Source organism: Mugil cephalus, chromosome 5 (genome assembly GCF_022458985.1).
Source record: "Mugil cephalus isolate CIBA_MC_2020 chromosome 5, CIBA_Mcephalus_1.1, whole genome shotgun sequence".
NCBI lineage: Eukaryota > Metazoa > Chordata > Actinopteri > Mugiliformes > Mugilidae > Mugil > Mugil cephalus.
In genome coordinates this window covers 199,098-220,761 of record NC_061774.1, presented here as the reverse complement: position 1 = coordinate 220,761, position 21,664 = coordinate 199,098, and the positions used below count along the sequence as shown (strand labels likewise).

At 40.1% G+C, this 21,664-nt stretch overlaps 1 protein-coding gene and 1 long non-coding RNA gene across 2 annotated transcripts in view; one reads left to right on the top strand and one right to left on the bottom strand.

Moving 5' to 3' along the window:
* Nucleotides 1-21,664, bottom strand: part of LOC125008510 (fibroblast growth factor 4A-like) — a 64,490-nt gene that overhangs the window by 23,587 nt on the left and 19,239 nt on the right. Inside the window, exon 2 of the mRNA XM_047585786.1 lies at nucleotides 465-568. Coding sequence (XP_047441742.1) covers nucleotides 465-568 — 104 coding nt within the window. The remainder of the gene's footprint in view (nucleotides 1-464; nucleotides 569-21,664) is intronic.
* Nucleotides 8,144-9,469, top strand: LOC125007699. The gene is made up of 2 exons (XR_007112764.1): nucleotides 8,144-8,558; nucleotides 8,673-9,469. It is a non-coding gene; the product is annotated as an uncharacterized LOC125007699 (long non-coding RNA).

The following is a 21,664-nucleotide window of genomic DNA, read 5'->3' as shown; positions in this document are numbered from 1 at the left end:
GGTGGGGCGCGGCGCCTCGTATAATACTCGTATTCGGCAAAAGTGCTCGATCCGTACCGCATATTCGTTTCAGCCGAGTATCCGGTTCAACTCTAATAATCACTCAAATAATCACAGATATTACCACCTTCATTGCTGCAATGTGTAGTTAGATTCATGTTACGGCATAGGATCTGGAGATGATATGTGACTATAGATTAAACTTCACTGACATGTGTTATAAAATTGCAGTAGGCTACACAGCAAGATACCTCTTGACTTGGCATAAGCCAGTTTTACAGCATTTCCAGTAATTTAATGGGTAAAGTTATTTAAAACCTCAGTGAACAGGTCAAAGCATGGGATATGGAGTGGTGCAACACTTGTGGCTAATTCAACACAATTGCATCACAAGTTTGTATTTGGAAAATAATGAAAATTTAAGTGATGTGAGTTTTAATTTCATGATGATAAACAGTTCTTACCGAGCCATACAGTTTTCCTCTGTCATTCATGGCAATGAAGAGACTGCTTCGCACCCCAAACAGAGTCACCACTCCTCTCTCCACTGGAGAAATTTCTAAAAGGCCTGGAGAAAAAAATCATATGATCAGAAGCACCACAAATGAAAAAACAAAAGGGGACACTGATAATATGGTATGTCCAGTGGTTATTTGGGGTCAGAGCACTATGTGCACAAGTATTTTTGTGATCCTTAAATGCTGCCTCATTTAATGATACAGGCCACAAGTCAGTTAATTTTCTAACTTAAATTTCCAAAACCATGCAGGTAAAAAGTTTAGAATTTGTACTTCCTCATGCTTCTTTTTGCTGCAGTAGCTGTTCTCTTTTTAGCACTGATAAAGCTGCGTGTGCAGTGTGTTTTCTGAGACATGTTTAGTGACGCCAACTTGCAGGACTGAGTCTCGCTGTCTGTGTGTCTGAACAGGGCTGGCTTTTGGCATAGGCTAATGGACTGTCTGGGCTATCCCGCTATGCTGATTGGTTCTGAGCTAGTCATGTGTTTCATGGGCACCGTGTGTTACATCTAGCCACTATTCACCCATTGAGAAGTGGCAATAACAGAGAATAAAACTGGATTTTAAGTTAAAATATGCCACGCTGCTCAGACTATGGCTGCAGCACAGCGTCAGGAAAACACGGGGAAAACCATTACCATGAGGCTAATTTAGATCATTGTTGAGCTTCATTTGTGTTGTATAGGTGAATTTGAATTTAATTACTGCATTTTATGTTATGATTACATTTCTATGGGAGCATTCGTGTGATAATGTGTGTTTACTGGAATGTAATGAGTGATATACTTTATATATCTGTACTGTAATATTTTGTGTATTTCATATGTATTGCAGTTTTACAAAAAATAACTGAGAAGATTCAGTAAAGCAACCTAAAACCAAATGACTGGATCACTCATTTTGTTCGCTATCTGTTGGCCAGGACAGAAACAAAAACAGAGAAAGTTAAGGGAGCAGAAAATTAAATGGAAGAACTCGATGTCCCTATTATATGACGTAAATATCACATCCGCTTCTTTACACCTTTGAATTTTCCCTCCGATGTGGCAAACATGGCACTCATGATTTAAGTTGGTCAGACTCTCTCTAATATACAGCTCTGATAGGCCATCGACTGTTTATACTATGGACAAACCTATCATGAAGTCACCCGTTGGATTCTTAACCTCGAAAAAATGAAGTCCTAAGAGGGCGGAGCCTAAGGTCGCCATGTTGGATGAGCTTTACTCCGCTCACACTTGGATACTCCAAATACAGATATGGGGGTTGTGTAGGGGCAGAGCTAAAGCAGCCTGAATGTTGAAAGCTGCCTACCCAACTCTGTGCTACCAGGTTAGCTCAGGCTACCGAGCTAGGCTAATCACTATTCAAGGTGCTAGCTGCAGCACACAACACATTGACCTTGCTCCTGGTTTGATGCCATTGGTCCTGACTAAACTATAATATATAATATATTAAATACTCTTATGATTTAGAGATTAATGTCTTTAATTAAAAAAAAAAAGAAAAAAAAAAAAAAAAAAGAGTTCTGTTAGAAGTTATGGGTCACATTTATTTCACATCTGGGCTATAATAACAATTGGTGATGTAGCGATGTCTTTCATAGTGTTCTCTGCCCTGATGAGAAGTCCTGATAGTCCAGTTCTGCATCTCATGTGGCATATGTGGATCACCTGAATTTTACACAGACAAATTTTTACAGACAAATATGTAAAAAATTTATGTATTATATTTATTATTATTATTATATTTATATCATTTAAATCCAGTGACTGGGGTGGATTTACTCAATTACATTACTACTACTAAAACATTAATCTTCTGAATAGCCACAATTTAAGATGTATTATTTATTATTTAGAATTCATGCTTTTGAGTTTCTCCAAAATTGTAGATTGCTATATACACTCTGTATATAGCAATCTCATTGATCTGGTAAATTCCAATATTGATGACAAGGAGTTAACTTCTAATATAAAATGAAAATGTTTTATCCTTCTCCTCCTTTTACCATCAGGCAATGTTCAGGCCTAACCCAGGCCCCTTTCTGAAAAATATTAATACCCCTGATTCAGAGCTAGATCAGGCCTGGGTATCTTACATCTAAACATCCGGAGCTTGCTCCCTAAAATCGATATAATTAAGATTTGGGTACAGACAACTGAGATTGATATTCTTGTGTTACCTGAAACTTGGTTAAAAAAAATCAGTCGATCTCTATTTTATCTCTATTAATGGATACAATGTTTTACGCTGTGATCGTCCCAAAAAGGTGGAGGTGTAACCATTCATATAAAAAATTAATTTCACACTACTCTCCTCTCCTTAAAATTTTTGGCACTGAAACTTGTTTTTCAACAGGGACGGTCCCTTACAGTCATGGGCTGTTATAGGCCTCCCTCAGCTTGCAGTGAGGCTCTAAGTTCCTTAAATAACTGTGTCTCAGGGTTAAACTCTGCTAAGCTCGTGTTAGTGGGGGATCTAAACCTTGATTGGTTGTCATCAGCCTCAGATGGCCTGAAATCTATCTGTGACTCTTTAAATCTAAGCCAATTAAAAGACAGCCCAACACGGCCTAACATTAAATCGATTAAGATCATCGCTCCTTGATCTTATAATAACAAATGCCACAGGTATACTGATGTTGGTGTTTTCGGAAACGATCTGAGTGATTGCTGTGTCATTGCAGTGATCAGGAATGCCAAACTCCCCAAAAATAAACCATGAATTTTAGCCAGAAGAGATTTTAAGCTTTTTCCTGAGCAGGCTTTTTTGCATGATTTGTCCAAAATTGAGTGGGAACGAATCTCCCTCCTTGATGATGTTGAGCTGGCCTTGAATTTCTTTCATTCAGAATTCTTGAACCTAATCAATAACATGCTCCCTTATGTAAATTTAGGATAAAGGGACGAAACAATAGATGATTTTCCACCAAAATTGGAAATCTTCTTAAAGAAAGAGATCTTGCCTGCACTGTAAAACAAAATGTAATATGGCAGAATTTTACAGTTTATTTTACAGATCGTTTCTGTATTTTTATGCCATTTAATTTACAAAAGTAGAATGTGATGTAAACTAAGGTGAAATCACTGTAACTGTGAAAACACAATATATATTTCTGTTCTTTTACAAAAAAACATTAGAAATACATATATTTATTGTTAAAATATGTTCACAAATAATTGTGACAATTTTACAAATATTTGTCTGTTATTTAATGGAACAAACTGTAACATTCAACTTTAAAACTCTAATAAAAGTTTTAAAAAATCATTTAAAATAACTGAGAAAACAATAGTAAAATAACTATTTAACACTGTAGGCTAATATATATATACACACACACACACAATCCAATGTAAATCACAATGTCTTGAATTATTTCACAGCATATCTGAACAAAACAAGTGTATTCAGGAGACATTTTACTGCTGCACCTTCTCCCTGCACAACACACAAAAAAAAGAAAGAAAAAAACGTGAACGCCACATTGGAGTACGTGCTGTGAAAAGCGCTGACATCCTTCCGGACACTGAACATCTGTCTTTGATGTTACGCTTAACAAGGTCAACAACTACCAGGCAGCCGTTCCCGTTTGGTCACAGGAACTTGGAGCAAACAGCAGCTAATGTCGAGGCTGGAGGAAGGACGAATGCAGAAGGCAAGTATCAAACTGAAGCTGAGTAGTATTAGCTTTATTTACCACCATGCCTCTGACTTTATTCACTCGGCAAAAGCTCTAGCAAGTCGTTAATTGAAATGTTAGACAACTATGGTGACAAAAGTATCGGCGGCGGCGGTGGCATCATCTTCTTCTTCACGTGCCAGTGTTAGTCATAGATATATATCTATGAGTGTTAATAGTCAGCCACACCACACACTTTTTCTTTTATTTACACTAATGTTAGCTAAGCACTTAACAGTGAGTCATTACGTTTACTTTTTTTAACTGGCTGACACAGGCGAAGAGAAAGAGAAACAACATTTGTTTAGAGCTGCAACAATGAACAATAATCGATTATTAACCCTCTTCTACATTTTCACAAGTTTTTTGGCCATAACCTTTACTGTGTGACTTGAAATGGCATGAATCCTGGCTAGGATAGGAAGCTGGATTTTATGGAACGTGTCAAAATGTCAAAGTCTTCTTTCCACACAGACTGCTCCTACTCCTCCACTTGCAGGTGTCGCTAGTGAAACATTTTAAGTGGATTTTCCTCCAAAGAAGAGAGAACAAATGTTTTATAAATGATACTGAGATTTGGTAATGGTTTATTTCAACCAGTTACTCTTTTTTAAAACAAATAGTTTGATCTTCTTCTTGCCTCTCAAAAATATAGGAGGAGCGACCTTTTTCAAGGTTTTTCAAATTTTAATTTTGGTGCGACACTAGGCAGTGGTCAACATGAAATTCAAAACAATACTGAAAAATATGTAAAAGATAAGCTAATGGTCATCTTCTAGTTTATTGAGGGGAGATCTGCTAACACAGTTTAGGTCGACTATTTCACAACCAGTAGCATTTATTTTGATTTTGGCAAATGATTCTTAATTTTTTTTCTTTCTCTCTGCAGATAAGTGGTGAGAGTTGATTTCATGGCATAAACTGGTGGTTAAGAACTCCACTCCTTTCCATACTGAACTGTACAGTGAAGCAGTGCGCTCCACAGTAGGAGAAACCTTAGTCAAAGAACCCAATGTTGAGTAGCTACCAAGGTGCAGTGGAAAGTCAGTCAGTACAAAATGGACTCTTTCTGTGTTTAAACCAAGGTAAGGCACTTGAATTCAGACGGATTGAGCTCATGCTTGTGATGCAGGACCAGCATGTATAATTTATTGTTACACCTCATGACGTGTCCTATGTGCCAGCATTTGTATTGTATGAAGTGAAACAAGCAAGACAGAGCATGAAATGTTGGAAGCCTGAGCAGAAACTAGATTATTACCCCTTGCCTGTGTACAAGCTTTGTGGGACAAGAGTTATTTCACTTAAGCATAGCATTGTTGACTCAAAGTCATCTGGAGTGTGAAAGATTAAACAGTAACAGTATTTTTCATCCCTTCTAGTCCTCCTAGTCATGGATGATGGAGAGTCCGCTTCTGTCTTTCATGAAATCAATGCATAAACTGAGAGACCCTGAGCCTTTGCTGGAGCATCTGCAAAGGTTACAAGTTGAAGACCCGGAGGACCTGAGCTACCTGCAGGAGAGTGACCTCCTTTCTGTCCTGAGACCAGTTGAAGCCAGGAAACTTCTGTCACTGCTCAAAAAGACAAGGATGTGTTTCAATTTGTACAGAATAAACTTTCACATCAAAAAATGTGCATAGTCAAAATCTACTTATTAGGTCCACCTGTTCTAATCAATGCAGTCCAATACAGCAGTTCTACTATCAATTATACTTCAAAGAATCTTCTCTACATCAACAAAAATGTAGAGAAGATTCTTTGAAGTATAACACTACAAATTATCCATCATTGATTTCATAGTGGGTCTTAGCGATGGTGTACTGCATTATATTGAGAAAGGAACAGTTTGAAATATATCCATTGGCTACTGAGGATAGAATTATGTTAGGTATTAAAGGTTTTTTTTTCCACTGGTTTGGCTCATTTCTTGAAACAGAAATTATATTCTTAAAACTCTAAGATCATTTGGCAGAACAGTCTTACAGTTCAGCACAACACCATAGTTGACTTGCAAAAGCTCATATCTCTGTGTTGAGTGTTGAGACTGAACGTTCTTAAAACTCTTGGTGCTTTTGCCAAAATAACCTGGATGGTTCAGCACAACACCATGGTTCACCTCCAAAAGCTCATATCTCTCCCAAAACAGTTCACTCATGTGTCAAAACTAAATTTCTTTCTCATATAAACAGTCAGTGCCCCCAAAATGCATCGTCCCTTTGGCATTGTGTGAGCACTGCAAGTCAAAATGTTTAGATGTTTTGTCGCTATGGCAGAGGACCATTGAAATATCCCTTATGTCCACCTCTCAGTCTTAGCCCAGTCCTTCATTCACAATAGTTACTGTACTATTTTTTTTTCTAGCTAACAGAATACAATTGTGTATAAAACTGAAAAAAAAACAAGAAAAAATAGGACTTTACGGTTAGAGTACCCTCCAAGGTTTGACCTCACACATTGCACTCATACTGCCAAGGAAATTGTAACCATTTTTAAAAAAAATGTATACAGCACAATACACTGTAATATAAACACATACACACAAAAAACAAGGAAAAATATAGATGCAGCAATGGGGGGAGGGGGGGGGGGGGGGGGGGGGGGTTTAAAAGCATATCGGCCATGGGCCATAAGGCTAGATGAGAAGTTTCTAGTGAATGGGCCAAGGATTGGCGGAAATACAAGCTGACTTCCTGGTTGGGGGCTCCGCCGGAAATTTTGATTGGCTGTAGCAGGCAAACGGATTGGACAATGAAAATGCCACTAAGTAACTTTTGTGCGGCTCAGTCTAAAGATAGTCTGTGCTGATTTTCGTGAGAATCGGATGAAATTTGCAACCCGTGAAAGTTTTTAAAGGTTTTTGACAAAATCCAATATGGCGGACAAATTCTTGCAATTGCGTTTTGCCAGATCCAGAAAGGGGACATTCCACAGTTTCAGTAGACATGAAAATTTATTCTGAAATCCTAACACAAAACTAAACACAATTTATTAATTACAGCGCCACCTAGTGGCTGAATGACACCAAATTTTTATTGCGCATTTCAGAGGGAGTCCCAAAGAGTCCGACCAAGTTTCATCTTCAGAAGTCAAAGCGTCACCGAAATAAGAGCAAACTTCCTGTTCGATCGGCTAACACAAAAAGTTGGCATGAACCATCAATGGGGCACCCCACAGTACCTGTGGATGTCACAAAGTAATTTCAAATATAAACCCATCAAGAGATATGAGCAATAATCATGTTTTTCTAATTACAGCGCCCCTTAGAGGCAAAATGGCACCAAATTCATAGTGTTCACTTGGGACCTGGTCAGGACCCATATTGTCAAATGTGATGTCAATATGTCACACCGTTGCCCAGATATGAGCTCACTTTGAAAACTGCGCCTTCGCCCCTGCTTCGCTGCTTGGACCCCAATAAGAAAATGTAGAAAAACAATGGGTTCCTCGCAGCTTCGCTGCTTGGACCCCGATAATTAAAAAACGTAGAAACACAATGGGTTCCAGCAGCTTCGCTGCTTGGACCCCAATAACACTAACAAAAACAATGGGGTTCCTGCAGTTTCGCTGCTTGGACCCCCAATAATAAGAAAACGTAGAAAAACAATTGGTTCCACGCAGCTTCGCTGCTTGGACCCCAATTACGCTAACAAAAACAATGGGGTTCCTGCAGCTTCGCTTGGACCCCCAACAAGAAAAGAGCGCAGAATGGGTAAGACAGGCGAAAATAACTTGGAAGCTAATTTTTCATGAATAAAATCTGCTTGAATCATTATTTTGGGTCACATTATTGAATAATTTAGTTGTAAGTTGTGTTCTAAGCGGGCCTTTAATATGTAATAAGAACCACACTTTTTATTACTATAGACTGCATATTTTCATATTATAGGAGCTTTACGCCTATGCAGAACCTTATCAGGGCTAAATAGGCTACTTGACAATGACCTGCAGTGTTAAATATTTCTTGATATGCGTGTACAAGGGTGTTGGAATTATTGTACATAAGTTATCCCATATTTACTCTGAGTGTTTATGTATCTATTAATCTCCAGGTAGGCCAATGTGCAACAGTATATGTCTGTAGAGTTGTTTTGCAGGAAGGAGAAGTGGAGAGACGTGATTTCATCCCGGAGCCATCAGTGACATGCAGGAAGTGCGTCTCCCCACAGAAATAAGATTGAAGACGGAGCATACAGTCCTGAGGACAAGGTCGAAGCGATTAAACATGCACCAAGAAGAAGATAGTGCTTGTATCATTAGAGAAGTTGCAGCTATGTCTTCCCCTCCCCATTAGTGCTGCAACTTTTGCTGTAACCAGGGACCACCCTAAAGAAATAAAGAGAGGGTACGGCAAGGTACGCTTTAGAGCGGTAGGAGATTGTAACTGAACGTATCTCTGTTGTTCTCCTCGCGAGTAAAAAGTAACTCTTGTCTTCCTCTTCTTTGTGCAATGTTTATGAATGTTTTAGGTTGCTGAACCTGACATTTACTTGGTCCTTCAAGCCGGATACCAACACGCCTGAGGATTCCAGCAGGTGCGGTGAAATCCAGGAAAGACCGTGGCCACGGCAAAACTCTGTTAGAGAGAGTTTCTCAGACCCTTTCCGGGACTGGAGATCAGCCTGCCAGCTGGGATCCGACGGCTGACAGTGGTGAGTGGAATTTTACTTAAAAATTGGCGAATGACTGAGGGTCATTGCGCGTAGAACAAACCCTGGAAATCCTAGGCACTAGCAGGTACTGAAGGACGGCGGAGTCCGAGAAATTCCGTGATAAAGTAAAGGACGGCGGAGTCCACTAGCGCAGTTAAATTCCGTAGTATAAGTGATAGGATGTCGGAGTCCTGCAGTACGTACGCTTAAATTCCGTGTTGAAAAAGGTGAGTGATTGTGTGTGCAAGTGGAGATTAAAATACCACTAGGTGTTTTATCTCATACCAAAACAGTAGGATTGTGAGTAGCGAGCCTCTTGTGGATGCAAAGGCAAGAACTCTCCACTCGAAAAAATTGAAGCGAGGGTTACCACAAAAGGCAGTTTGATCGCTGCCCTACTGAAAACAACCCAGTTTTTAGAACACCCCAGGTGTTAATAAACTGGACCAAATTCTCTAAAATGGGAAAAGGGGGAAGCAAAATCGATCCTAGAGAACAACTGCAGTCTAAAGATTGGAAATTTATAGAAAAACAGGGCCCCGATAAAATAAAATATCTAGATAAATGGATAAAAGTTTATGGATTCGATGGCCGACTAAATACTCCGAGAATAACCGCATTGCAAGATGCAATAAAAGAAAAAACTAAAATGAATCTACCTGATCTATGCACAGGTCTGAACATTAATATAATATAATGTGGTATGGTATAGTATAATATAATATGATGTTCTAGTATGGTATAGTATATTATGATATAATATAATATAATATAATATAATATAATATAATATAATATAATATAATATAATATATATATGTATAATGAGGACTTGTAGGCCTTAATAAGCCACACTTATTCTCTCAACTAGAGTGTGTTGCTACAAACACATAAAATATCATCGTTGCTTTAAAAATCTTCAGAATGATGACACTAAAAATCCTGTTTGAGGACAGAAATGATGAAGGCATGGATGAAGGTGTTTCAATGTGCAAACGTTTTAAAGTAGCAGAAATCAGGTCAAAGTTTTTCACAGAAGCATTTTACTGAATTTAAATCTAGAGAAGTATTTTAGATGCACTTAAAGAAGAAGAAACTGAGCAGAAAGAGTTCACAGTGGCTTATTGACCACTTTGATCTTAAAATGTGTTTTTACCTGCTGTAAGGACTTTTGATTGTATGTAAACAATTTAAAGTCTAGTTAAAAACTAAGGACTTCACAGTCATAGAATCATAAAAGCAGCTACAATCAGCATCAATACGAGAGCAGCAACAAGCAATATCAATATTTATGGACCTCAGGGTCTCGTATTGCTATCTAGAACTACCAACCGAGTCGCCACCTCAATATGAGGAAACACCACGAACGACTCGTTCAAAAGGAAAAAATTATACATGGTCAAAAATGATGGAGAAGCTGCTTTCCCCAGGACCGTCTGTACCATCAATAAACTCATCACTTACTGAAGCTGATGCATATCCAATGATTCAAGTAGCAAACCCAAACTTGGCTGATAATCAGCCACAAACCATCCTGGTTTACAGAACATGGACCATAGATGACGTTAAAAAGGCTGTAGAAGGAGTGGCCTCCCATAAGGAGGACGTCACTCAGTTTGTCCAAGGTATGGAAAACGTTAGACAATCGTACCACTTAAATGGACAGGAAATGCAACAAGTTTGGATGGCTGCACTGGGATCAGATTTATTATTTATTTTATTAAATTTATTTATTATTGGCATTATGTCATTAGCATTATGTCAGGCCATCCTCTGCCTCACAATGATGGAGAATTAACCATCCGTGTACGAGGTCTAACTGACCAAACTACACAACGTTTTAGATGTCGAAGAAATTACACCAAAATAGGAAGAGTTAAACAAAAAGAAGATGAACCATTCGAAGAATTAAGGATCAGAATGACCACAGTGTTTAAAGCTCACAGTGGTTTAGAAGAAACTCAATCAAAAGATGCAGTACGTTGTTGGGTCAGCAAACATTACATAGGCCTAGCAACTGGAACTCTGGAGGACTATGTTAGTCATGCCCTTCACGCAGAAAAATGTGTAAAAGAGAAAAAAAAAACTAAAAAACCTGTAGAAACCTTCTACTAAAATGAAAATGAAGACATCTATTATCAAGGAGGAAGGGGTAGAGGAGGATTTAGAGGACGTGGTCCGAACTGTAGAGGACAGAGAGGAGGAGGATTAAGAAGAGGACATTATAGGCCAGGTGCTTCAGGCTGTTGGTCTTGTGGGAAAGAGGAACACATAGCAAGGGACTGTAAAGTACGGAAATATTTTCCAGCATGACTAGAACGAACACCAGCTGAGACAGTTCCCTACGAAGCAGAAACAGAAACATCAGTAAACACATGGTATAGATGTAGCACAGGTCTAACAAAGAAAGCCTTATTCTGGCCAGTCCAAGTAATGTACGTACGTAATGTTAACCTGAGGCTGAGGAGCAGCTGTTAAAAGATGTTCCAGACAAATTATGGTCTAAAGGGCCTACTGATGTGGGATTGGTGAAAGGTGCACTGCCTGTACAAATCAGATCCAAAATAGAATATAGGCCGTGTGTGAGACAATATCCTTTAAAGCAAGATGCACAAGAAGGAATAAAACCGGTAATTCAAGACTTGATTGCAGCAGGGGTAATAATCAAATGTGAAGACTCCCCCTGTTACACTCCTATTTTTCCCATTAAGAAGCAAGCTCCATCCGTAGGATGGTGCATGGTCCAAGACCTGCAAGCTGTAAATAATGCTGTAATCCAAAGAGCCCCGTGTGTGCCTGACCCTCACACACTACTAAATTCCTTATGACTAGATGCAAAGGTATTTACAGTAGTAGACATCAGCAATGCATTCTTCTCAGTGCCAGTGGACAAAAATAGTCAGTTCTGGTTTGCATTTACCTTCGGGGGCCAAAGATACACATACACCAGGCTGCCCCAAGGTTACTACTACCTTTGGCACAGATACCGTTTCCCTAGGAAACGCCTTCGCAGATGAAACAGCAAAGGCAGCAGCAACAGGTCAGATCAGCGTTTTAACAGTAGAAAAAAGTACAACCCTGGATCACATTACTTTAAAAGACATGCAACAACAAAGCCCGCAGTCTGAAAAAGACACCTGGATAAAGAATGGGGAGACATTACAATCTGACGTATATGTACGACCAGACAACAAACCTATCCTACCAAAAAACATGTATAAATGGGCGGCTATATTGAGCCATGGTTCTACGCATGTCTCAACAGGAGGGATGTTAGGACAGGTACATCAATGTTATACCACTTAACTCTTATTCAAAACATTTTTTGTAGAGCATGCTTAACATGTGCTAGACACAACTCACAAGGAAACCTGATACCTCGTAGAGGACGGTTCCCTACACCTCAATATCCATTCCAAATTATCCATATGGATTTTATAGAACTGAGCCAGAGTGAAGGGAAAACGTACTGTCTAGTCATAATAGATGCATTCTCAAAGTGGATTGAGCTCTTCCCGACTAAACATCCAGACGCTCTGACGGTGGCAAAAGCACTCTGTAAAGATATAGTCCCCAGGTATAGAATACCTGAGGAAATATACAGTGAAAATGGAACTCATTTTGTAAATCAAGTTGTGAAGAAGATTGGTGTAATGTTCCACATTGATCTGAAAAACCACTGTGCTTACCACCCTCAAAGCGCTGGCTTAGTAGAAAGGATGAATGGAACAATTAAAAATAGATTGAAAAAATGTACTGAAGAGACAGGGAGACCATGGACACAATGTTTAGACTTAGTGAAATTATATATCAATGTTACATGCACTTCAGGTCTGACACCATATGAAACGCTGTTTGGAAGACCGTACAGATTACCTCAATTTAAAAATCAATGGGAAATGGATGATGAGACAATTCTCGCCGACTGTATGAGAACGATGTTGGAAAAACAAAAACAGAAACAAACTGATGAGAAATAGCAGTAAAAATAGCAGAAAGATCGACGTGGATTCACCTAACACACTGTAAAAAGGTCATTTCGGCTGAAAACTCTGATAGGGTAGGTGAGCCAAAGCACATTTATCCCTAATAACAGTGCCACTGATGGCAGTCTCACCAAGGCCATAGAGGGGCTCCGAACACTCAACAGAAAGATGAAAGAACACTCCGGAGTTGATACCACAATGTGGGATTCCTGGATGAATGCTTTTGGGAAGTATAGAGCCCTTGTGTCCTTTGTTCTAGTTTCCATAGCAGTATTTGCTGCAATTCTAACCTTGTGTGGATGTTGTTGCGTGCCCTGTCTGCGTGCCTTGCTTAACCGTCTCATTACCATAGCTATCTCACCCATGGAAAACAAAATGGCGCAAATGTATCCCCTGCTCGGCAGCGATCCTCAGAGCGATGAGGGGGACAGTGATGACGAAAAGGAGCCAACCTTTCACCTGCCTGACCTGTACCCCTAGCCTGTTGAAGACGACTCCGACTGTTAAGTACCTCTGAGTGTAAATGTGTTTGTGCTCATAAAAATGACTTTACAGCTGAAAATCTAACTGAAGTGGCTGTTCCAAAGTGAAATGAGAATTTGAGCAAATATGTGATAAACAGGAGGGAAATGTTGGAATTATTGTACATAAGTTATCCCATATTTACTCTGAGTGTTTATGTATCTATTAATATCCAGGTAGGCCAATGTGCAACAGTATATGTCTGTAGAGTTGTTTTGCAGGAAGGAGAAGCGGAGAGACGTGATTTCATCCCGGAGCCATCAGTGACATGCAGGAAGTGCGTTTCCCCACAGAAATAAGACTGAAGACGGAGCATACAGTCCTGAGGACAAGGTCGAAGCGATTAAATATGTACCAAGAAGAAGATAGTGCTTGTATCATTAGAGAAGTTGCAGCTATGTCTTCCCCTCCCCATTAGTGCTGCAACTTTTGCTGTAACCAGGGACCACCCTAAAGAAATAAAGAGAGGGTACGGCAAGGTACGCTTCAGAGCGGTAGGAGATTGTAACTGAACGTATCTCTGCTGTTCTCGCGAGTAAAAAGTAACTCTTGTCTTTCTCTTCTTTGTGCAATGTTTATGAATGTTTTAGGTTGCTGAACCTGACAAAGGGTCATTTACATTACCCCAAGAGCGCTTCGACCACTCATACAAGAGGTCACAAAAGAACCAACAACATCCAAAGAACTACAGGCCTTACTTGCCTCAGTTAAGGTCAATGTTCATGACTCTTCTATAAGAAAGAGACCAGGGAAAATGGCCTGCAATGCAGAATTCCAAAATGAAAACAACTGCTGTTGCCAAGAATTTGGGGAAAATACTCTGTGGACTGACAAAAGCTGAACCTTTGTAAGGTGTGTTTAAGCAATATTACCCGAGTGTGTGCTTTAACGTCATTTGAACACGACCGCAAGCATCACCAAAGTGCTCAAGTTACGTTTAAGCACACCCTTGAGGATAATATTGTGATTATACATTACCAACAAAATAAAGCGTACAATAAAGCGTACAATTAAATATATATTCATATTGATGGACATTTCGCTCTCAAAATTTAAAGTTTTTTGCGGCTGGGATGAAGATCAGCAACTCCAAGTCTGAGGCAATAGTTCTTAGTCGGAAAAGGGTAGATTGCTCACTAGGGGTCGGGGAGGAAGTCCTGCCTCAAGTGGAGGAGTTCAAGTGTCTCGGGATCTTGTTCACGAGTGAGGGTAGAATGGAGTGGGAGATCAACAGGCGGATTGGAGCGGCGTCTGCAGTGTTGCGGGCGCTTAACTGGTCCGTCGTGGTGAAGAGAGAGCTAAGCAGAAAGGCCAAGCTCTCAATTTACCGGTCGATCTATGTTCCAACCCTTCACCTATGGTCATCGGCTTTATGTGATGACCGAAAGAACAAGATTGCGGATACAAGCGGCCAAAATGTGTTTCCTCCGAAGGGTGGCTGGACTCAGCCTGAGAGATAGGGTAAGGAGCTCCGACACTCGGGAGGAGCTCAGAGTAGAACCGCTGCTCCTCCACATCAAGAGGAGTCAGCTGAGGTGATTTGGGAATCTTGTGAGGATGCCCCCCTCCCTTTAGAGGTTTTCCAGACAAGTCCCACTGGTCCCATCTGGCCTGGGAGCGCCTGGGGATTCCTCCGGAGGAGCTGGTGGAAGTGGCCGGGGAGAGGGCCGTCTGGACCTCCCTTCTAAAGCTGCTGCCCCCACAAGCCTGACCCGGATAAGCGGACGAAGACGAAGAGGAAGTAATAAAAATATCAAAGATATCCCCCTTACATCTCTGCCTGTTTTCATTGATGGAGGCATTCCTTTACTGTCTTATCTATCACTTTATTTCAAATTTAGTGGGTGCTATTGTTCATTATAGCTTTCATTTTTTTCCCAAGTGTCTCTCTCCATCATAGATCTAAGTGTATAGTTTATAATGATAACGTAGTGTCTAACTATCCAAATACTTTCTGACTACAAATTGTTTTGCTGATTAACGTTTGTTTCTTTGCAGGAGACAACAAAAGATGAGGCCATAGACATACATTCTGTGTTAAAATTCACACTAAATCTGTATACTGTTAATGTTCTTATGACAGAAAAGAGAGGTTCGATGCTTTTATTAAACAGCATTTTGAACTGTTTAAGAGTGAAGTGAAAACGTAATCATCATTTCAGACCCATTCAGTGCTTTTACACTCGTGCCTTCTTGTGATGCAGGTCTTACATGCTGTGTAAAAAGAAATTTGATATGTTGGATAATGTGGCCAGCAAATAATCCATCAACAATTGTGAGCACTAAATCTGCATACTGTTAATTCTGTGCATGTCTGAAATAAACTGAATGCAGATGACATTCATTTTCACAGTATATTTTCTTTCAAATTAAGTGATGATAACAAAGTTATTTTAAGTACTGTAGACTCAGAATTGACAAGTTTATTTCAGTCCAGTAAAGTTACAATAAATTAGTAATTTTAAGTACAATACAATCATGACAAGCAAGTTAATTCAAGAGCTGCGAACTCAAAATACCCACGTCAGTTAAGTACAGTAAACTCATTATAAACAAATTCCCGCAAGTACTGTACACTTACATTTAATACGTTAGATGTACTTACTTAATCAAGTTAACTTAACTCGGTTAGTTTAAGGCAATGAGTTTGCATTTTTTTTTTTTTTTTGAGTAAAGCCAACTTATTACAACTGACAGTGCACAATTCTTTCCCTTGGTCTTCAAACATTGCGCCTCTCCTGCTTTGACGATCCCTTTCATGATGGTGTTTGTGATTTTTTGTCTCCTCGTTGAAGCTGAGTGTCACATATTTGGTGGCTTTAAAAAAGCATAGGATATCTGGTAAGTTTGACAACATAATAACAACATAATAACAAAATGATTACCAGTAGGCTATGCATAATATGCACTGGCGTTGATCTTTGAGAAACCCACCTGTTGAATCACGTTTTATTTCGAAGGATTGAGGCGTTAGTTTCCTCAGACCCTCCTTTCCTCTCCTTCCAAAATGTAACTGGATGTCAAACCCCAATTTGTTTACCAGGCCCCGCTCTGTGTTTGGATTCATTGCCTCCGATGTACTTAAAACTGCCAGGTCGTCCTCGGTGATCATGGCATGATGTTCAGTTTTGTCGCGGTCCACTCTCCTGAGAGACTTTATGAGTCCACTAAACACGTTGTTTGATGTTGTGAACTCAGTGCCTTGCATTAGACACTATGCGCGACTGAGTGGAGGGTTGTTGATATAGCGGTTGATGCCTGCTCTCAATCCGACATAGCTGCTGATGGAGTAGTGCTGACCATGGCTGTTTCCTGCTGACGCATGAAACTCACAGAGAATTCTGTTCAGCTCTTCTTTTGTCACAGTTGGAAAATCTACATCCTGCTTGGTAGTTTTCAGATAGTCCTGGAAACATCTGACTGCCCAAGACGTTGATCTGGCTGTGGTCCATTCATTCCTGGACAATTCCAGTTGATTAGGTTCTTCATCCAAAATAGGCACAAATCTTTCATTTTTTTGGTTATTCTCATCCTCCTCCAACCATTCATCGAAACTGAGACCACCAAATAAATTGAAATTAACCACAAACCGATCCATTTTGAAGCGTATTTTTCAGCCGTTTCCTGTTCCAGCTCTGACAGTTGCAGTGTTGTCATGGAGATAGATACAATGTTGCCACAAGCTTGGCGGAGCAATATTTTTAGTGTTGAGTCAGCCGTGCTGTCATGCTGATTTGAGCACATTCTAAATGTCTTATTGACCAATCAGATTGCTTGGTTGGAACTACCTGTTGTATAATTTCCATTAAATATGGTGTAAAAGTACCCACCAAGCCCCAGACGTCATACAGATGTTGGTTTTTGGGCTAAATCTGGTCGCTCCGTCATAGTCTTGATGTAGTCCAGAAATGGTGGTTGAAAATTGGGCTGTGTTTGGTCCGTCCGATTTGGTCCAAATTTAGTCCAAAAATAGTCGTTGAAAATTGGGTTGTGTTTAGCCCGTCCAGTGTGGTCCAAATTTAGTCCAAAAATAGTCATTGAAAATTGGGTTGTGTTTAGCCCGTCCATTGTAGTCCAGACTTAGTCCAGAAATAGTAATTAAAAATTGGGCTGTGTTTAGCCCGTCCAATATGGTCCAAATTTAGTCCAAAAATAGTCGTTGAAAATTGGGTTGTGTTTAGCCTGCCCAATGCTGTACAAATTTAGTCCAAAAATTGCTGAAAATTTAGCTATATGTAGTCCATCTGATTTGGAGAAGAAGAGGAAGAAGAAAGGAAATGGCTGGGAGTGAGAGTGATGGGTACAGGATTACTGGTGGGCTGTTTCTCCCTTATGGAGAGTGATATGTAATAATAATCAGTAGTATGCTACTTTTACTTTTAATATTTTAAGTATTAAAGTAAAGTATAAGTATTTAAGTAGTTTCTTCGGTTATGATTTGAACACTTCGCCACACTTAGCTCCTTCCTCTCTACGTTTGACGTTTAACAACATACCTGCAACGGACGAGGAGCTGGACATAATCCCTGCAACGGCACTCGTTAACGTTATTTTCAGCATTCTTGTTTAGACCGTTTTCTTTCTGTAAGTAAGCGCCATATTTTTCGTGCTTGCTAGTAATGATGTGTGTAGTAATGACGGCTAACGCGAGCTCAGAGCTATAGCACTAGCTTAACTATATTCTGGACATAACGTGATTCAATTTCGATGGAACCTTGTTTTCAACCCATGACTTCCTCGGTGTTGAAAACAGGAAACATTAAACACTTTTGTCACGTTAAATTTGAGTCGAAACTTTAGTGTAACGGTCGCGGGCGTGCTCGTCACGTGCACACGCACACCCGCTGTCGGAGTTTTTTTTTTTTTTTTTTTCCTGAGACCGGTAATTTATGGAGGTACTGACTCACGATGAGAGACTGATCCCGGCGGTTGTGAATTTGGTCTGTAAGTACTTGCACATGATAAAAAGTTTGGTCTGCAATAAAACAGAACTATATCTGTGCTTACATAGAAGATGTAATGCTATCTCCACAATATACAATATACATTTTGTACAATGATTGATGTATTTTCTATAGCAGTTCCTCCACAGCTAATCTGAGACGTATTTAAACAGCCAGTAAATAAAAATGAAATTTGCCACATAAACATTGTACACATTAATTCATTGTAAATCTAAGGAGCAAGAGTCCAGGTTGAAAAATCAGTGTCACTCTTCAAGAATATATGGACCTTGTGGACCATAGCTTTAGTTTAACCATACCAAATGAAGTAGTATTCATGAAGAATATGTGTGTGTGTCTTTGTAGAATACAGCGAGAGACAAGGCCCTAGAATGCACTGTTGGTGTGCTGACAGTTATCAGTGAAGATAGTCCTCACGAGTGTCCAAGTTAAGTAGACCTCCAGCCCATCTCCACTTCCATCATTCTGGAGTGAGGTATCGTCATGGATGGTATTAAAAATTTGCCTTGGGCAGTTTGTCTGTTATTTGGGCTTTCATAGTCTTACATAGGTAATAACAGCTAAATAGATAAGAAATGGAGGGGAGAGAGAGAGAGAGAGAGAGAGAAGAAGGACAGGAACCCATTCAAGGAAATTGGTTTGTTTAAGTGAACTAAAAAAAAGTGAGTAGTAAGTAATAGGTATTTAGTAATTCTAAGTGGGGTTAAATTTGTAAGCAGTCCACACAAAATGAAAAAAAAAAATAAGTTAACACTAAGCATGTCTATTAAGTTACATGAACTTTCTTAATTTTTTTGAGGCAACGAGTTTACATACTTTAAGTAGGTCAAATTTGGGTCAGCTAAGGCTCAGTAGGTAGAGCGGGTTGTGTGAGCGAATGGGTGGATGTGTCTCTGACTGTAAAAGCGCTTTGAATATCTTTTGAGTAGGTAGAAAAGCGCTATATAAGAGCAAGACCATTTACCATTTAATTAGATTTTATAGAATGTAACATTAATGTTGTGTTGCTTTGATAGATCATCACAGCCTAGCCTCCTGCCAAGTTGGCTTATGACTGACTGACTGAAATGAGAAAATAGGTATGTAAAAATATTATTAAATATTGTTACATATTAAGGAGAACTAATCTTTTACTTTTTTGTGAATTACGTCTAGTTTTTTTTTAAAGGGGGTGAAGTTTTTAGTTTTTGTGCACTTTTTGTTGTCAAACATTGTAAACATTATGTTACCGCCATGTGTTTGCATTTGTTGTTAAATGTTAATTTCTTAGGTATTGAAAAACATTTATTTTTTACATGAATGTAAATTGTAAACAATAAATGTTTCACTTTTTTGTGAATTATGTCTAATACTTGAGTAAAAATTCAATCATGAATTTGTGATTATATGTTTCATAACATTACGTCACATAACGTAATAATTATGAATATACAATATCATAATGAAGACTAATTCAGGGACATATTTGTAGATGTCTTTTTGACAACCTGAAAGTGAAAGCTTTTCACCTTTCACTTATCAACCAAATTTAGACTGTACAGGGACGTCTTTTTCAAGACGTCTTTTCAACGACATGAAAATGACGGCTTTTCACCTTTCACTTTTCAACCAAATTTAGACCTTGTTTGGACGCACATGAGTTACGTCTTTTCAATGTCTTTTCAATATCTTTTTAATTATTTTTTTCTGGGTGGGTAATGCTGCATTTCAGAGAAAGAACATCATACCAACAGTGAAATACTGTATGGTGCTGGTAGTGTGATGGTCAGGCAGGGAAAGGGGCTGGATCCAGAACCCTTTTCAACACAAGACAGCAGTTTGTTTGAGGGGGCCACAAAGGGCCTGAGGAAGTCGCGCTGCCAGCAGCATTTTGAAAAGGGTGGGACGGACAAAGGACATGTGGGAGGCTGGGGATTTCGGCGATCAAGACCACCCCCATATCACCCTCAGATGGATGGCTTGGCCGAGTGATTCAACCAGACCCTGAAGAAGATGCTGCAGAAGTTCGCGGCCAACACCGGGCAAGACTGAGGTCAGTGGTTGCCCTCCCTGCTGTTTGCTTACCGGGAGGTCCCTTGGGCTTCCATGGACCTGTACAGGGCCTGTACATGGTCCTCAGAGATCCACCACCCAGACAAGAAAAAGGTGAAGGAGATCTACCACGTCAACCTGCTGAAGGAGTGTAAGGACGCTCCAGTTCAGGTTCCCGTGGCATCCCTGCTGGTGACAGAGATGGACAGCGATGGGAGGAGGAGCCTGCCCTAGCCTACCTCAACCAGTCTGCTGGACCCGATCTCCACCACCTCTTTGCTGTCCAGCCCAGCCAGCCGAGCCAGGTGTTCCAGCAAGTCTCCAAGTTGTCACCTGACACCTGCCGCCCCTTCCAGTTCACGGTGATGCCCTTTGGCCTTCATGGAGGATCCGCCACTTTCCAGAAGCTGATGGATCGTGTCCTGAATGGGTGTGAGGACTGAAGTGCTGCCTACCTGGATGACATGGCACTTTTCAGGTTGCCACACATCGCCAACCTTGGGGAGTAGGGGAATAATGTGAAGGAGCATTTTTGAATGTACCGTCATACCCTGACTGGTGCTCTCCCTCTCTTGGCTGGAGAGTGCTGGTGTCGGGACGCACTTAGCGCTCTCATTGTGCATGTGGGACCATGTTCTGGTTCTGTGGTCCTGCTTACCCACAAACTGTTAATTTATTGTCTGGACTCTGCTGTTGGACACTCAGCGCCTACGCATCGCACACACACACACACACACACACACACACACACACACACACACACACACACACACACACACACACTCACCTGCTGCTGTCACCTGCATTTGCCTCTGGGTCTTGGACCAAGCCGAGGCACTTCCTGGACACACTGAAAATAGCACTCGGTGCTCACGGATTACACCATTATGTTTTTTTATGTAATATTTTGTGATTTGTTGTGTTTTGGGGGAATAAGGGAACTACTGTATGGAAGTATTGTTGTGCCATGTCGCTGACGTCAGAATTTATTTTTTAAAGTGTGGATTGTTATTTTTTAATACCCCTGTAATTTGCTAATTGGTTTGCACGGGGGAGGGGTTAAGGAGTATTTAAAGGGAGCTTTGCTCACTTGGTGGGGAGTTCTGACCTAGTGGCATTGTGGGCTACTACTTGCCTGTGTAAGCTCTTTCTGAAGCTGCTATTGTGTGTTTTTAGGTTTGTCTGCTATCTGCCCTGACCCATAAATATTTTTGCCTTACCTTTTTGGGGAATTTGGTGCAAATAAAGTTCACCACATGTTTTTGGACTGAGCCGTCATTTTCTCTTGTATCAAAACAAGCCTGTA